We start from the raw sequence: 17346 nt of genomic DNA, 5'->3' as shown, positions 1-17346 counted from the left end.
GAACAACATTATTGTTGGTGCTATTACTGTCAAATCAAAATACATGGTTTAAATTGTAACCACCCTTATCGAATGGGTACTTTTTGTACGACACAAAACACAAAACACATATGGGTCATTCCATGTCAGACCAACGCACTTTTTTACCTCATGTCTTCCGATTTTGATATAAATTGCTGTGATTGTAGGTCCTTATGAGCAATGAATGCACAGCAATTTTTAGCCCGATCGGACTTACCATGTGGTCAGGGCAGAAACCACTAAAATCTGACATTTTTTGGGTAAAATACCACCTTTTGGTAAAAATATGTCATAACCATGTCAATTCTCATCACACATATGCAAATTTGGTATCAAAATGATGACAATTGCACGCTCAAATCAATTCTTTTATCAATAATAATTTTCTGAAATGTAGGTCACTGTAATCTTTAATATGTTATCGTGACATTTGACCCCGTTTTTGAAATAATGTATCATTCCAAAAATCAACGACATAAAAATCAGTTGATAGAGCATGTCTTCCTCTATCAGAATCCACTATGAAACAGTTGGGCTCTTCAAAATTTACAAGTTTATGACTATTTTTGTACAAGTCACTATGATCTTTAATATGTTATCGTGACCTTTGACCCAATTTTTTAAATAACGCATCATTCCAAAAATCAACAAAATAATCAATCAACCAAGAAACAACTGGGCTCTTCAAAATTTACAATTTTATTACCATTTTTGTACAGTTGTTAGGTCACAAACTAGTCAATTTATATACTTTACATAATAAACCCACCAACAAACCTCACTCTTCTGTTTCTAAAGTTACTTAAAGTGTTCATGGTTTGCGATTTGTTTCTTGTTGAGGGCTGATGTGGTTTAACCAGAATCAGAATTTAAACTATCAGCAGTGACACACCCAGGATTTATTATTTTTTGGGGGTGGGCCATATTTTCCCCGAAAAACAAAAAATCTAAACAAATCAAACAAACAAATTGAATACCTTGGAGGGGCTGGGATCAATCCCCCAGACCCATCGTCCCCCACCCCCCCTTTCGGGTGCACCACTGTGATTATTAGTGATCCCAGTTAGAGATTACATCAAGGTTGAGATGGAGAAGCTGTCTGCCTTTCTTTAGTAGATCACAAACTTATGCAGTCTTACTTTAACCCCCTGTGATGAATCTTGAACAACAAATTAATGCATAGTAACTTTCTGAGAAAATCTCAAGAACAATTTGTTCAGTATGCTGCAACTCTGACTTCAGTGCCCCAGCAGCAGATTTTGTGCTAACTGTGCGATTTCCATTTAACCGTATAGCACACGAAAAGGCATGCTAACCTTCCGATGAAGTCAGAGTTGCAGCATGGTGACTTTTTTTGTTTACCATCTTGGAAAGAATTTTGTTTCGTCGTAGCCCGAAATTATGTGTATAATAATAATGTGTAATAATTCTACCCTGATGAGTTGATATGAATTGATGAAGTGTTAACAATTTATATATCATAGTGAAAGCACTTTGTGGATGAGTTCTAACAAAAAAAACGAGTTCCGGGTGTCCCAGGGAAATCGGTCCACCGGAGATTATGTCCCCCAAAATGGGAAAATAATGTGGCCTGTGAAGGAGGGTGTTTCAAAAGAGGGCGCTATGAGAAGTAAAGTACATTGTACACAGTTCGCCGTGGGAGCAAAATATCTGGGGGACAGAACCTCCTGCCACACCGGATCACATAGACTTGATTTCGTTGTGATCAACGAGCCACATACTGCAGTTTCGGAACCGTTCAACTTTCGGATCGTGTCCGACAATCCAGTTGTTATGCACGACAACAAAGTCCTTTTTGTCCTTCCTCCATTCGTCATCGAAAAATAATTTCCCATTCGGAAATTTATTGGAGTCAAGAACCCGGAGCTTCAATCCGGCTATCACTTTTCGCCGGATCATGATATTCATAACCACTTGATCCGGCTTCATGGTCTTGTCGTTGGCCATAAACCGGATCCACTCCTTGACAAACTGCATGGTTCGTTCGGTTGGTCGAAAGTAGACAAACCCGGCACAGTATGAGGCTGGTTTATGGTTATCTTCCTCAAGTGCCATGTCAAAGTTCCCCTGGAAAAATAGAAACGGATCCCGTAGCCAGAAAGTGTCCACATCGCTGAACAGAACCTCCCAGCCCTGTTCCAGTAGATCTAAGATATACCCCTGTCTCTTATTGACGAACTTCTTGTACTCTTTGGTATTGAAGACGAGCTTTCCAGTTGTTGACTTAGCAGTCTGAGTCTTCAAGACATTCAGTCCGGCCATTGTCTTATTGGAGAGGTAATTAAACGCTTGGTCATCTTCAGTAACCACCGATATATTAGGGCAGGCTCTCGTGCGCCTGATGCTCTCAAGCCAATTTTCTGTGAAGTCCAAATAAGCAGAATTGGTGGTGGTCAGAAGGATGGTGCCGGATCGCCTCTGAAGATCCGATGCGGTGCACTGGTACGGCTCCGGGGAACTACCCCCATCCCCATCCCCGGGAGATAGCCGGGTCGAGGCATCATGACCTGCCGGAGAGCCCAGTGCTAGCTGATTTATCATAACGCCGTTGTCGGTTTTTGTAGGTTGAAACTGGTTATACGTAGCTTCAATTCGTAGGTTTGTGTCAACTTTGTACGCATCTGACTTCCAAGAGGGGGTATCAACACACGTGGCATTTATTCGTGCTGTCGAAACTAAGGGAAGTAAAACAGTATATGTATTTTAGTTTGCGGTGACACCATGTGCATCTACTCGCCAGTTAGATTATGTTCTTTTGAGAACTTGTCTTGCTTTATATTTTTCTACCGCGTAGAAGGTTTTCGGTATTCGGGAGACTTCTCAGCTCTGAAAAGAACTATCCTGCTTTTTAACCACTACCTGGGGTGGAAGGTAGAAAATCGGCTGGGACTACTACTTTAGCTTTTAGTGGATCGTTAACAACTTCACTACCGCGGAGTGAGTTCTTAATATTGGTCTCAACGTTTCGACTAGCTTGCTCTAGTCATTGTCAGGAGACTGATGAGTGCTGATGAGTGGAAGAGATATAAAGGGCCTATTTATTTATATAGGGGAAAAAAAGACAAAACTTTAAATTTAGTAATTCAGATAATATCAAACCAACATTATTCTCAAAGGTTACCTCTACTGTTTTTTTAGATGAAAACTTGGCTCAGTAAAATACTGAAACAACTGTTTAGACATTGCTTCCTGCCTTTGCATATCATACTATGGTTGTCATCAATGACCGTACCCCCACCCATAAGGTAAACATACTTACATGCAATAAAGATGTACACAACCGCGAAGGAGAACGTCACAAACATTAACACGTTGGCTTTGAAATTCATGCTGTCAAGAAAGAAACAGATCCCCAATAATATTTACGGTAAGAATATGAATCTGCTTATACTGCCTGACTTTTCAACGCTATAGAGGTTGGGTGGGGGGGGGGGGGGGTGGGGGCACTTCTGCCCGGACCATGACATCACTGAGACTGGAATGAAGTCTGTAGCATTAATTTATAGGTCCTTTCGGTTGGTGGTCAGTTTTTGCAACAGATAATGTTTTTTCTCTCGGATTACTATTTATTTATTTATTATACTCGGATTGTTTTAATCTCGGAAAACAGTTATTATTGCTGATGAAGACAAGGATGCCACGCCACATAAGTCAACTTTTAATCACTGTAGTTCTTGAGCACGATGAAACCTGTTACCAAGATTACTTGCTATGAGCAAGAAACCTTAACTGTTTCTACCTCCATGGTTTAGTGTTCTGCGAAGGTTTTACTTGTAAATTCTAGTCCAATGGAACATTTGTTGGGGGGGGGGGGGGTTACCATCTGCCCCATATCGCCATGGTATACACGGCCCAATGTAACACCCGAAAAAGACAGCAAAGTAGTCTTGCTCAAGTGCCAAGACTTGGACTCGAACCCACACTCTATCAGAAACACCCAAGCTTGAGTCCGGTCTCACATTTTCAGTAAAGAGTCTTTCTTACAGGCTAAAATGACAACAAAACACATCACAACAGAGGCACTGAAATTAAAAAACTTTCCAAATCATTACGCATAACCACAGTCTTACAGCAATCGCACAACATCGGTAAACAGTATTGACCAATGGCCCACACTTCTTGTATCACAACATTATATCAAAAAAATAATGTCAAACCTGTGAAAATTTAGGCTCAATCGGTAATCGGAGTCGGGAGAAAATAACGGGGAAAACCCACCCTTGTTTCCGCACGTTTCGCCGTGTCATGACATGTGTTTAAAATAAATCCGTTATTCTCGATATCGAGAATTGATAGTTGTTTTAATGTTTTCTCAAAAAGTAAAGGATTTCATGGAATAACAATATTTAAAGGGAAGTCTTTCACCATTACCTTCTGTAAACCCTGTAAGCTATTTGTAAATCTGTGAACTTTTATTTTTTGTTCTGTTTAGGATGTGTCCAATGGCTTTAAAATAAGATATACTTACTCTGGTTTTGTTCTCGCCTCCATCTATTAAACAAATCGAACTAGTTCTCAGGTTGAAACTCTTGCGTTGAGGAGTTTACACACCTTCTCCAGTATGTGCTTACTGCTGACTGAATGGGTGGGTTCCCCAAACCCTCATTTCCATTTTCAAAGTTGACTTTCCACTTACAAGACGAAGAAACGGCAATCGTTGCAGGATTGCTTGTAAAATACACAGGCCTTCGGGGCATGTACGCGCACAATTTTGGCGTGTAGTTGTTGGCTGACCCCCATCGCTTATTGACTTTAGTTCTCAGAATGTTTAAGCTCATAAACAGGTATGTCCTATAAAAGAAACCTCATAAATTGCCTATAGTCTCGTCAAAAAAACGTCTATCCACCTTTCAGATCTCTGAATGCTGTATCTATCTTATGTATTGAATTTTTGACCTTTCGGCGTTTTGCATAAGCCCTATTTGTGTTTGCTTATCTAGATAACGCCTTCTGCAAACTTACCTATTTCGTTAATATATAACCAAGTTCGTACACACGTATATAAACCACTTTGGGGTGTGGTATGTATCGTGATATTTGCTGGGCTATACAGGAAACACACGTACAAAAAAAAAACATCTTGAAAACCTACGTATCCACCTCTTAAATCCCAACTTAAAGGCACAGGACACGTTTGGTCAAAGACCAACCGTCGATTTCACCAAACTCTTCCTAACTTAGGATGAATCTTAGGACTTGGGACGAGTTTAGTTTCGTATAAAATGTTAGGACGCACTGAACCCATCCTAAGTTAGGACGGGTTACTCGTCCCATGCTCGTCCTAACTCGAGTTATAGGCTTAGTCCTAGTGTTTCGTAAAATCGGATGCAGTATTCTCAAGTGGTGTATCCCAACATAATATGCATAAATTAACAAACCTGTCATCATTTTGGCTCAATATTGTGGTCATCGAAGTTCCCAAAGCACGCCTTTATTTCACAATTCAAAATTTTTGATAATTGCCAGCCTGAATGTTTATAACATTGTTTACACATCTTTGGCGGAACTTATTTCTTTCAAGGCAGGTCGTAAGATTAAAATAAACTAATTTCTCCCTTAATTTTTTGAGTACATATCCTGAATTGTATACTTTTCAAAATGAACTCCAACTTGGCAACGGTACATTGCAACAATGTGAAACCAAATTCTACATTTCCTGAGTTTCGATTCTCTCCATGTTGATAAAAATCTTTGTAAAAATCCCCTCTTTGACAAATTAATACCATATCAAACACTTCCGGAGCCCAGTTTTCTCGCTCTGCTTTAAACCGCTGTATTCTGCGCTTATGAATTTGCAGCCTATGGAATAATGCACTTTACATGGCGCAAGGCGCAGATTTCTGCGGTAAGCAGCGCCGTCAAGACCCTGCCCCAATTTGGGCGTTCGTTTAGCTTCCTGGGTCGACCCCGGGTTGCCCCGCGGTACGTTTGAATAGCTTTGACGGGGCTCACCCGGGTCAGCCCCCAGTTCCCTGCTTGTGGAGTGTGGGTCACTTGGGGGTGACCTGAGGCGCATGCCGTCACCACGAGGGGGCGAGTGTGATCGTTTGATTAGCTCTTGTCAGGGGCTCACCCGAGTGAGCACTGCAGGGTCGACGACACAGGGAAGCTAACGAACGCACACTATGTAAAACACTGTGTGCGTTCGTTTAGCTCCCCTTGGTCAACCCCGGTGGTGGCGTGTTTTTTTTTCCCCCAGGATAAACGTGTGCAGATAGATACTCACGTTCGTCCTGGAAAAAAACCCCATCACACACCGGGGTTGACCCAGGGAAGCTAAACGAACGCACCCACTATAGCTTGCTAAAGCACATGACAACATCACGATTAACAGAAACAGGGTCCCAGCCAGCAAACCATAACTTTCACATTGTTGCAATCGGTGTCCCACTGTAATTTCTCAGCTTTATAGAGTTTGGTCCAAGCCTTCCCAGAGCCACGCACGTATTTGCTTAAGCGATAATAAAAGTACACCCATATCAACACGAAACCGAATGTATGTTTTATAGAATATATAAGTCCCCAACCGTGCTGTGTATTAAACTTGACAAACTACGAACAACTTTGCAAAATTAGTTTGTCTCTAAATGGATGACATCCCCCCTCGAATGGACTTGGACCGTCATTATCTACAAGTTAAACTTTGCACGTTTGCAAACCTATCATCACATGATGGTTTAGTTTTTTGTTGGTGTGGTATTACAACAGCTATGAAATGAAACTGTGATTGTATCAATGTCCTTGGTGCTTAGTTTCCACGCTGCTCTCTATATGCGGAAGTGTATGTTAACATATCTTATCCGGACCTTCCATGAGGGGTGACTTCACTACTCGTTGTGAATTTAAAAAAACGCAAGTGGATTTAGACGCATTCTGACTGGAGGAAAGACAAGAAACTTCAACAATTTGTTGACCTTGTTCAGGTATATTAAGCACGGTCAGACACTATGGTATATTTATAGCATCTGTAGACGCGAATACGAGACGTGATTGAGCAGGTATGATTTGCAGTCATTGTGTTTGTGGTGGGTAAATCAACTCAACAAGTGTAAAAGGAGAATGTATTTCTGCTGCAGGAGAGACAACAACTACGATCAGCTGGATGAGCCGAATTCTGAGGCGTCACCGCTTGTAAGGTAGGCTACGGTTTTAAAGGCACTTGGTGTATCCCAACATGCATAAAATAATACATCTGTGAAAATTTTGACTCCACTGGTCATCGAAGTTGCAAATAATAATGAAAGAACACCCTTGCACACATTTTGTTTGCGTGCAGCCGGAAGTCTTTTAATTTTTATTTGAGTGAGAAATATTACCACTCTCTCTCAAAAACTACGTTACTTCATGAGAGGGAGTAATTTCGCACAATGCATTATGCAATCAACATCTCCCCATTGCTCGTTACCAAGTGGGTTTTTATGCCAACAATTATTTTAAATAATTATCAATAGTGTCTAGTGCCTCTAAGCCAGCAGAACGGGCGGCCAGCAAAACGGGCGGCCCCGCAAAACGGGCGCACGCATGGACTTCTGACCGGTGTGGCAGGAGATTCCCACTACGGCGAACTATGTACAAACTCCTTCTGAAAGCGCCCTCTTCTGACTCCTCCTCCTTCAGCCTATAATTATGTTAATTTCCCACATGGTTGTCAGAATCTCCGGGGACAGGATGGATTTGATTATTATGCACACTGATAATATGGACGAAAATTATTCATACATGGGCGTGACCCCCCTTTTCCGATGGGGGGGGGGAGGGGTAATTTGTCCTCATGCATATTCATGTTTTCTTCGGCTGAGTATCCAATTAAGTATTAGCCTCAGAAGTCAAGCAAGATTTGATTTCATCTCTTTATAGGAATGGTAACGGCTCCCTCGTAGATGGCGTCATAGCATCCCGAAGGTCAGCCACAGATGACCTCAACTTGTGGACTAATCCCGATGACGTCACGCATAGCATCTCAGAAGACGATCAGCTGCTGTCCGAGATGCTGGATGAGAGACGCAAAGCGACCACCAGAGAGGTGAATTGGAAACTTTGGAGTCATTTCATTGGGTTTTGTTTATTCAATTTGTGGTAAAATTATTGTTGACGACAAGTCTAAGAAGTTGAACTTCTTCAAGATTCATGAAGCGAATCCAATAGAATGCCGGTAGGCCCACTCACTCTTTCAAAACATTAAAGTGGGCGATGATAGCACGACAAGTAAATGCACATGTTTTTTATTTCACTGTTTACCTTCAAAGTGCTTGATGTCCTAGTGCTTGATGTCCTAGACTAGACCATTCTACGCATTTAAATGGGTAATCTAGTTTGATTTTGAGGGGCTGACAAATATGTTCACTCATACTTAATGCACACAACTTTATTGACAAACAGACCTACCAAGATCTTACCATGCTCACATTTCCAAGAACCCTGAATTTACCTGGTGAGTCTGCTGCCACCTAGCGTCCAAAAAGTCTCCCATTGAAAACTTGAAAATTTTGGTTTAACTTGTCTGCAGATCAGTTGTAAATTTATTAATTGTATAAATTCTGCACAAAACGGAAGACCATTTTGTTTGTAGCAATCATCAACCACTCCATTTGAGGGTTTATTAGTATCATGTACCCCCCCCCCCCCCTCCGCCCCCACTACAGAGTCCGGGCGCCCCTGTTCCCCCGTGACTTCCCTCTCGAATCACCCCGGGCTGTGCGACGCTCTTGCCCCCGTACCTGTCATTATTGAATCTCGCTTCACCCTCGTGGATGAAAGCACCTTGAGCCCCCGAGTATTTGACATTGATAATGGTTGCAGTCTATTCTGGTTATCGATCGAAGTCTGTCGAGTGATATCTATTACACCCCCATTACAGAATTGAACTCTTTACGAATCGATTATAGGTGGGGCTCGATTTCATGGGCAGCTTAGCACGAGTTTGTTGCTTAGCTGAAACTGATGGGTGCGTATCTCGAACATCAAACACTGTATTAGCATTTTAGTTGGCATTGTAGTCAAAAGTCGATTATGCTCAGTGGAAATAGATTACCAGCTAGAAATACGTTGTTGTGTAGATGGTCTGTGCTGGCTCCCATATTTTGGTAAAGCAATATTGGTTACCGTACCGAGCAGGTAGGCCTACGGGCAAAGGCCATGTTTCTACGAAGCCAAAATACTTTGCTATAAAGCAAGTTTAAGTCTTTTTAAAAAACACACAAAAAAATACTAAATTTGAGAACAAGCAGGACTGGGCAGCCAACGAGGTAACTTGTGACTGGCTTGTCATGTCTTAATCGGTACTTTATTTTACGCCCCCTCTCTGGGGTTATACGACACTACATCTCAGGAGTCACACGGCACTTCTCATGGGTCACACGGCACTAACAATCCTTTTCAGATCACACGGACACACGGCACTACATCCCTTCTCGGGGGTCACACGGGACTATCCCTTCTCAGGGGTCCCACGGCACATTCCACTCCTTCACACGGCACTTATATAACCCTTCTCAGTGTTCACACGGCACCTCTTCTCAAGGGTCACACGGATACTAGTTCCCTGCTAGTTATTCTTCACTGAAGCCCATGTATGAGATTGGCACTTGGCAATTAATTATATTAACAAGTTATCAATGTTTTCAATTTCTTCTATATAGAGTGAGCTGATGTGGCACCAGAAGGTTGAGGAAGTAAGAAAAGTGAGAAAGAAACTCCAAGACAGGTGGAAACGCGTCTTAATGGAACTTGGTAAAAAAAAATACATAACATCAAGTAATAGACCTTCATCATGCTGCCTCCATCTTGGTCATGTTCCTCGTATCGAATACCAAAATATATGCCATTAATACCTTTTCAAACAAGAACCAGACTATTTTGTTCATCCAGCCTCGGTTTGGTTACATTGATATCAATGGGAGAAATTCAAGATGGCTGCACCGTGATAAAGGTTTATAAACCACAAAAAGTCAACAACAGAAGCTATAAAAACAACATACGGTGTTACATTTTATGACTTCCTTTAAATTTGAAGTTTTCTGATAACAATGTTAATGTATCCTTTATATTATTGTCTACAATGCTGATAGAAGTTAACTACAAAATTAACTAGATTATTTAGAAAAATAGAGTTAGCTGTTGCAAACTGCTTATCAACCAAAATGACCAGCCCTACGGTATAATGAAAAAGATAGTTAATGGCCTGACCTGTGACGTTTCGAGTCTTTCTCGAAAGCTGTATATGACAACACAATTGTTTTTTGGGGGGGATTTTACGTAACAGTAGGATTACAAATTCCTCCAGCTGTACTCTAACTCGTTTACGTGTTACGTAAACAATTCACTATATACCTAGCTTTCTGCCTTTGTTCATGGCAATTGGTTCTCCGGCGTGATGCCGTCAACATGTCCTACACCTCCCATATTTCATTCTGTGACTCCTGCACAACATGTAGTTTGTTTAAAAGAAAACTGAACCCAGAATTGCTTGATCAATTTGTTTTCTTTCGTACGTCCGTCAAGGTGCCTCTGCTGTAACAACATATGCAACAAACATTAACATGAACCGGTAACTAAGTGTAACGTTCTGCACTAAGTTACCTGTTCATGTTTGTTGTGTTGTCATTATATTTATAATAATGACAACACAACAAATAATAATAATGTTCAACCCCAAAAATTATATTTATAATATATATCTTTTGACTCGCAGGTTTCGCTGATGAACAAACCAACTTACTTGCAGTGAGTTCAGTCACCAAGACCGCCGCTCCTAACACCTCAGTCAAAGCGTATCATCTCCACGATGTGCTGGTACGAGAGACTTCAATATTCGGCGATGGACCCGTACAGAGACACAGATACGCAGTCATACTGGTCAGTTTGGAAACAAAAGTTTCTTTAAAATAATCACATTTTGTAACTCTTTGCTTGTTTACTAGAGTCCCAGGTTAAAACTTGCATTTTAATGTTTTTATTTATGTTTTGTTGTTTAAAGGGTCTGTGTACTTTTTACACAATGTCCACATATTTACATTAAACTTAAATAGTTTTAAGATAATGATAGTTGAAAGCTTCCCTTAAAATATGACTTGCTGAGATGCTGTATTTTTTTAGTAGAAATGAGTAAAACAATGTCACAAAAATTGTTTTAGTCTCAGTTTTATCATGCAAAAACGTATTAACCAGTTATGGTATTTTACCATAACATACCATAACTGGTTAACACGTTTTTACATGCAAAATAATTTTCGCCTCACTGACAGACTGACACGAAAATTATTTTTGTGACATTGTTTTACCCATTTCTCAAAAACTACAGCAAGTAATATTTTAAGGGAAGCTATCTACCATCATTATCTTCAAACTGAGTAAATTTAATATTAATCTGTGAACATTATGTTTTGTGTTTAAAAAAAGTACCCAAATCCTTTAAAGCCATTATACACTTTCGGAACAGAAAAAAAAATCACAGATTTACAAATAACTTACAGTGTTTACAGAAGGTATTGGTGAAAGACTTCTCTTGAAATATTATTATTCCATGAAATGCTTTACTTTTTGAGAAAACATTAAAAAATTGTCAATTCTCGATATCGAGAATAACGGATTTATTTTAAATACATGTCATGACACGGCGAAATGTGCGGCAACAAGGGTGGGTTTTCCCATTATTTTCTCCCGACTCCGATTACCGAATGAGCCTAAATTTTCACAGGGTCGTTATTTTATATATTAGTTGTGATAGTGTGGGCCTTTGAACAGCACTGTTTACCGAAGTGTCATATGGCTTTAAGGGATAAAGTTTGCCCATAAAGTGGTTTCTTTCCTTGCCTTTCACCTCAGTGGACCACGGTTCGAATCCCACATCAGACCAAAGCCTTGCATGTGGATGAGGTTTTCAGTTCCCACCTGGATTTTCCTCTAAAACTTAACATTATTTCCTGTATCCATCATGTTATTGGCACTAATGTGTTGTTGACTGCATGTGTAATAAATAAGTAAACATGTAAAGCGTCACTTGGCAGGTACGACAAACAGCGCCCTCTTGATTGTTGCTGTTAGAATTATTTAGGATTAATGTTCACAAAACCCAGAGCTGTGTATTTTAGAGAGTTATGATTTGGGATTAGAAGTAGTCAAAAACTAGGCCTAGTATAGTGGTGACCTGAATTAAAGGTTCAAGTTGTTATACTAACATGTAATTAATGGGGTTTTCATCCCATAAAATAATAAAATTACTCTTCTGTAGTTAAATTTTGAATCAAACAAAAACACAACTGAGATAGACTTTCGTCTAATTGTGCACATCCTGTTTTTCTCACAAAAGACAGAGGGCAGCAATCAGAAATTAATTTCATTGTTGGCTTTACTTTGGCCAACAGAGGGCGCTGATTAAGTTTGTTAATATTATTTTACTGATATAAAAATACTGCATGCATCATTTTCTTTAGGAGGAAGCTGCGTTGACATTATATTTATAGCTACCTCATAATTGATTGGTTTATTTCAGAGATAAAAGCTCCACATCCTTAAGGAGGCTGATTTGAATTTTATCATTTTTACCCCATAAATAAAGGTTGAAAATATAAATATTAAAATTAAACAAAAACGTATTGTAATTTTATTTTCTCCTGAAGGATCGTCTTCGAGATCTGGATATAACCGATGACTTCCTTGAAGCAGCAAAAGAACTCTTTCCGAAGAAAATCGAAAAACCGAAAAGGCACAAAAAAGCCCCAATACGAGAAACTGATGAAAGAACTGGTCAGTCCGAACCCACGAAATTCACCGAAGAGACACCGAAGAGTCCCGAGAATGGCTCGGCCAATGGTTTAGACAGGGAGGCTTTGGATACGAAGCAGGGAAACAGAGCTGAAAGTACCGTCTCCAAATGATTCTCTATTATTATGTTTTTGTTTTGTTAGTTTGATAACGATACCTTGCCTTATTTTATCACAAGGAATGAAATTGACGCAGTGAATAATTTTGTGTTGACAGGACTCTGTGACGTAATGGATATTTATGGACAACTATTATTTGCTCTTGGTGTCCAGAAACTACTTTTTAGGGTGGTTAGGGTGGCAATTTCTCAAATTAAAGACACTTTAGATTGAGTGCTTGATAACAATGTTTGTTAAAATGTTAACATTTTATTTACATAACAACATAACTGTGAAGTGTAAATGTTTCTCAAAATGCTTTGTAATTTTTGTATACTATCGAACGCTGCTGTAAAGTTCTAACTAACAATTCTTATTGTGCCATTCATATTAAGAGTTACTACCGAACGTAAACCTTTCACGAGAGTCTTTGTTTTCAAATAAAGCACGGAGAGAAAGGAAAACGGGATCTGCAAACGCTATCCAAGACGAAGATGAAGATGAAGTCGTTATTTCCAAAACGAACCAAGTTAATAACAACTGTGCTTCGAAATTATCAAAAGAGGGCGTTTCTCCCTCATCATTTTCCTTCAAACAGTGATTAAATACATTTTTAGAAATTTGATCTGAAAGCATCTGTTTTTATTGACTGAAAAATGAAAATGTGGTTTACATTTTCATCATTTTTTTTGTTATAATTGCAAAGTATAACTTTGACACTGTATTATAAAATTTTCGTAGTTTTTGATGTTGCTGACAATCACAGAACTAAACCAAATCTGAAGTGCCGTCATTTCCCGCGTAATTCTGTGTGGAGTACCCGCCATGTTGGAACTACAGACCAGCTGGCTGTAAGGTGCATTCAAAAAGCACCAGTACATGCACTCGACGGGAATCTTTACTGTCTGAAGTGCGCCGGCAAATGGGCTCCGAACACGGCGAATTACAGCTGCTAATTGGCCCTCACACCAGCGTAAATATCACCGTACTCACGGTGTTTTTTACCGGCAGCAGAGTGAGTCGCTAAGAGGTACGGTTGCAGCTGCTTCGTACGGCAAATAAAAAAAAATAAAAAGTCAGGAATTAGTCAAACGCTTCAGCCCTTGGTCGTGTAATGGAACAGTTTGTGGAGAGAGTTCAGATGCAGCTTGTATAAATGTCTGGTATGTTTTGAGTGTGTGACAGTGACACTTTAGCTTTGATAAAAAGTCAATTTACGCTCTCGACCCGTCCAACACTTGACACTGAGCCCGGGACGGCGGTACTATTCGCCCCGTCTGTAGTGTGTCCCTCCCCGCTCGCTGCTGATGATGGGAGACGCAGAAATGTTACTTTCAACCTAATAAGACACGAGTGGGCTTTCGGGTCGGGCTATAAAATCTGGATAGGGATTAAATGAATGAGAAATTGGAACGACAAACAAGGGTGTTATACCAATTTCCATCGAATTGAGGTCCGGAAGAGTGCACTTCACGGGTCTTATTTGATGGTGTCCAGGGGTCTATACGTGCTCATCTCTGTTGGGGCTCCTCGGTGATTCAATATTCTCGGGCAAACCTCTAGGGGAGATGCTTACACGGTGTGGTACTCTCAACCAAAAATATAGTCGGAGCAAGAGTTTTCTTCTGCACTGTGTGCATACTTTACGGGAATCACGCTGTATTTATGAAAACTGATCCCTATGGGAGCCTTGCGTAATGAATGCGTGACCACGCTGTGGTTTAAAAAGTGTCTGGGAACAAAATATCACTTTCAATTTTGACCCAGAATTATGGCAAATGGATGAGATTTATAGGCCACGAAATGACATTATAATCTTTGGATCAATATAACCAAAATACCTGGTTCACAGTTTGGGTGGGAATTTTCAGGACGCCCTATGTTGTTAACCACGGCTTTGATTTGTGTATATTATGGTTATTTTGAGCGTTTAGGGTACATTGAATTAGAAATGTTATGCTTTGCTATAATAATAAACTAATATCTTTGATGCATTTTTGTGATAAATTCATAATGGCATCATTATTATTAACCAATTACGGAAACGAAATTGATTTTTCTCTCACATGTTGGTCCTAAGTAGGCATTAGGCTTTCCTGAATAGTTTTCTATTTTCTTGTACAAATATTGTACAAATATTAACTTTCAATAATAAAATTGAAAATAATAAAATACAAATAATTTTCAAAATGTTAACAACAACAAATCATGCACTCTGGGAACGTTTGAAATTTAACAGCGAGTTTTCCAGTGTGGAATTTGTCCCTTTTATTTTTGATAAACCACAGAGAACGGCAACCTTTTTTGTGAATCATACTTTCTAAGACATGCAACAGTCGTTTGAGAGCTGTACTTTGTTGCCGAAGAAGTCAACGAGGCATTACTTCAGCTTAACTTTTCTTGAATTATTCATTGAATAGTCACAAGTTTTCTAATTCATCAAGAAACTTGCAAGAGCCTAGGGTGTGACACTAATAGGAGTGTATATTTGAAGAATTCAATCACCTAAAAATCCTTGAGAGAATTCATGTGTACAGTTAACCAGAATGGCATTAATATGCTTCAGTTTAACCATGCTGAATTATTCATAAGTTGTGTTTGTTTTATCGAGACATGCGACAGTCGTAGGGTGTGGGGAAAGACCTTGTACTTCAATGAAGTCTAAAAGCCAAGCACCGGGCAGCCACCGGCCAAATATGACGGATAACCGGCGACTGAATTACCCATCTTACTCGATTGCGCATTTGGCTCGGAGGAGGCACAATTGGCAGGAGTTTTCATCCGTCGGCACGCATGATGAGACGGCAGAGATGTTTTCATCCACTCTGCTGGTGATAAAGCTTCCTTAATCACTGTGTTACAGATACGCCCGGATTAATCAATTTGGTTAATTAACGCCGGTCTCTTACTTATCGGTGTCTTTTGAAAGGGAGCGGGAGGGTAATCCAATAATCGAGCAGCACCACAAACCGACCGCTCTCTCCCTCTCTCCTTCTATTGCTCTGAGCTTCATCAGCTTTTTTCCCAGGGACGACCAACCAGCGATATCCAGCGCCGAGACATGTCCGGAGAGTGGTGTACACCTCACGGGGGGTGCAAGGCTCGACCGCTCCTTACCCCCTTCCCAAGCACTTCCCCCCTCCATACCGGACAATGATATTTCAATAGGCCAGCTCGTCCTAGTAGTAGTGACCCAGAACTTAAATCGGGGGCAATTTGATTTGGAGGGAGGGTCGGGGAGTCGGTGAAAACATTGGCCTCTTTTAAACTCTACCGGGGTCGAGTGGGTAAATTCACTTTTAGCGGGGGAAGCTACACGGGTCAACTACCTTCTCGGGACCCGCTTATCCGACGTAAGTGCCGAGGCTAATAGTATTTCTCTCTGCCACTTTCAATTTGAGTTGAAAGGATTGGCCCCTCCCATCCCGCTGTGGCTTCTTGTAACTGCCGTTGAACTTAAGAGATATCAACATTAAGCACCGAGTCTTGATGAACTACGTCAGTAAACACAGACGGCTATTCCAATACTGCTTTACGGCGTATACAATAAGCCGTATAGCAGTAGTGGAATAGCCGTCTTATAATAGCTCCGTTGCACCAGTTCTCTATTAAATAGACCATGGAGGAAGAACATTTAGACTATACGATGATCTGTTGGATTCGATGCCAAATTTTCTTTGTATTTTTGTGTTTATTTTATATATGCCAACTGTAATTCAACAATGACAACAAGCTTGTAAAACTAAAACAAAACCAAAACAACGTGATACGAAATTCCAATTTTTTAAATTGTAAAGCAATCTATATTCACGACATTACGACATCAGAAATAGTCGTTCTGTTTGCCCACGATCCACAACACCCCTCAGTAAAAATGACCTTTTCAAAATAAAGCTGGCATGTTTACCAAAGTTACTTCCCTAAATTGAATACAAGAAGAACACCCAGCAGTCATGATACACAAAAAAGGAAAAAACCCGTCCCGCCAGATAGCTACCAGCGATTCAACGGGTAGAAAAAGTATTACCGACATATTGGCTTGCCCAGCTGTACAGGTAGTTAAACAACGGGTACAGAGCCAGAATACGAAGGGCCCATCCCCGCGAGAAACCCGCTCGCACTCCGGGGCCTAATTTGTCGTTTCAGTTGCCGTCATTATTAAGAATCGTCAGGACCCGCGGACGCGGGAAAAAAGAAACCTTTTTTTCTTCTTTCTTTCTTTCTTTCTTGTATAAACCCTGGTGTTCCCGCGTCTGGAAATCGGCCGGTGATTATGAAAACACAACCCCGCGTAATCATTACAAATATGGCAGGAAGTCGGATCGCTGCGAGTCATTTTGTTCATTGATATGGTCATCAGCTTTGACGCTATCAAATTAACGGTGTACATGTGTAGCTGTTCAGGGTATTTTCCAAACAGAAAACTTGATGGAGCATGATGGAG

The 17346-nt window shown here is 40.4% G+C and overlaps 2 protein-coding genes and 1 long non-coding RNA gene across 3 annotated transcripts; 1 reads left to right on the top strand and 2 right to left on the bottom strand.

Moving 5' to 3' along the window:
* Positions 1-1697: 1697 nt before the first annotated feature.
* LOC117288485 (UDP-D-xylose:L-fucose alpha-1,3-D-xylosyltransferase 1-like) lies at positions 1698-2583 on the bottom strand. Its single transcript, XM_033769364.1, has one exon. The coding sequence runs from the start codon at positions 2581-2583 to the stop codon at positions 1723-1725; it is 861 nt and encodes a 286-aa protein (XP_033625255.1). The 3' UTR covers positions 1698-1722.
* Positions 2584-2598: 15 nt separating this feature from the next.
* LOC117287784 lies at positions 2599-4561 on the bottom strand. The gene is made up of 3 exons (XR_004518843.1): positions 4511-4561; positions 3302-3372; positions 2599-2717 (listed from the first exon to the last, which is right to left on the bottom strand). It is a non-coding gene; the product is annotated as an uncharacterized LOC117287784 (long non-coding RNA).
* Positions 4562-6857: 2296 nt separating this feature from the next.
* On the top strand, positions 6858-13527 carry LOC117288405 (melanoregulin-like). The gene is made up of 5 exons (XM_033769253.1): positions 6858-7178; positions 7900-8065; positions 9681-9771; positions 10733-10896; positions 12660-13527. The coding sequence occupies exons 1-5, from the start codon at positions 7102-7104 to the stop codon at positions 12915-12917; spliced, it is 756 nt and encodes a 251-aa protein (XP_033625144.1). The 5' UTR covers positions 6858-7101; the 3' UTR covers positions 12918-13527.
* Positions 13528-17346: the final 3819 nt, after the last annotated feature.

This window comes from Asterias rubens, chromosome 3 (genome assembly GCF_902459465.1).
Source record: "Asterias rubens chromosome 3, eAstRub1.3, whole genome shotgun sequence".
NCBI classification, from domain to species: domain Eukaryota; kingdom Metazoa; phylum Echinodermata; class Asteroidea; order Forcipulatida; family Asteriidae; genus Asterias; species Asterias rubens.
This window is presented reverse-complemented; position numbering and strand designations above follow the sequence as displayed.

Bases quoted from the DNA above. Each gene is read 5' to 3' on its own strand.
- LOC117288485 (XM_033769364.1), bottom strand. From the start codon at position 2,583: ATGATAAATCAGCTAGCACTGGGCTCTCCGGCAGGTCATGATGCCTCG.
- LOC117288405 (XM_033769253.1), top strand. From the start codon at position 7,102: ATGTATTTCTGCTGCAGGAGAGACAACAACTACGATCAGCTGGATGAG. The intron at 7,179-7,899 runs GTAGGCTACGGT...ATCTCTTTATAG, and splicing joins GAGGCGTCACCGCTTGTAAG to GAATGGTAACGGCTCCCTCG. The intron at 8,066-9,680 runs GTGAATTGGAAA...TCTTCTATATAG, and splicing joins GCAAAGCGACCACCAGAGAG to AGTGAGCTGATGTGGCACCA.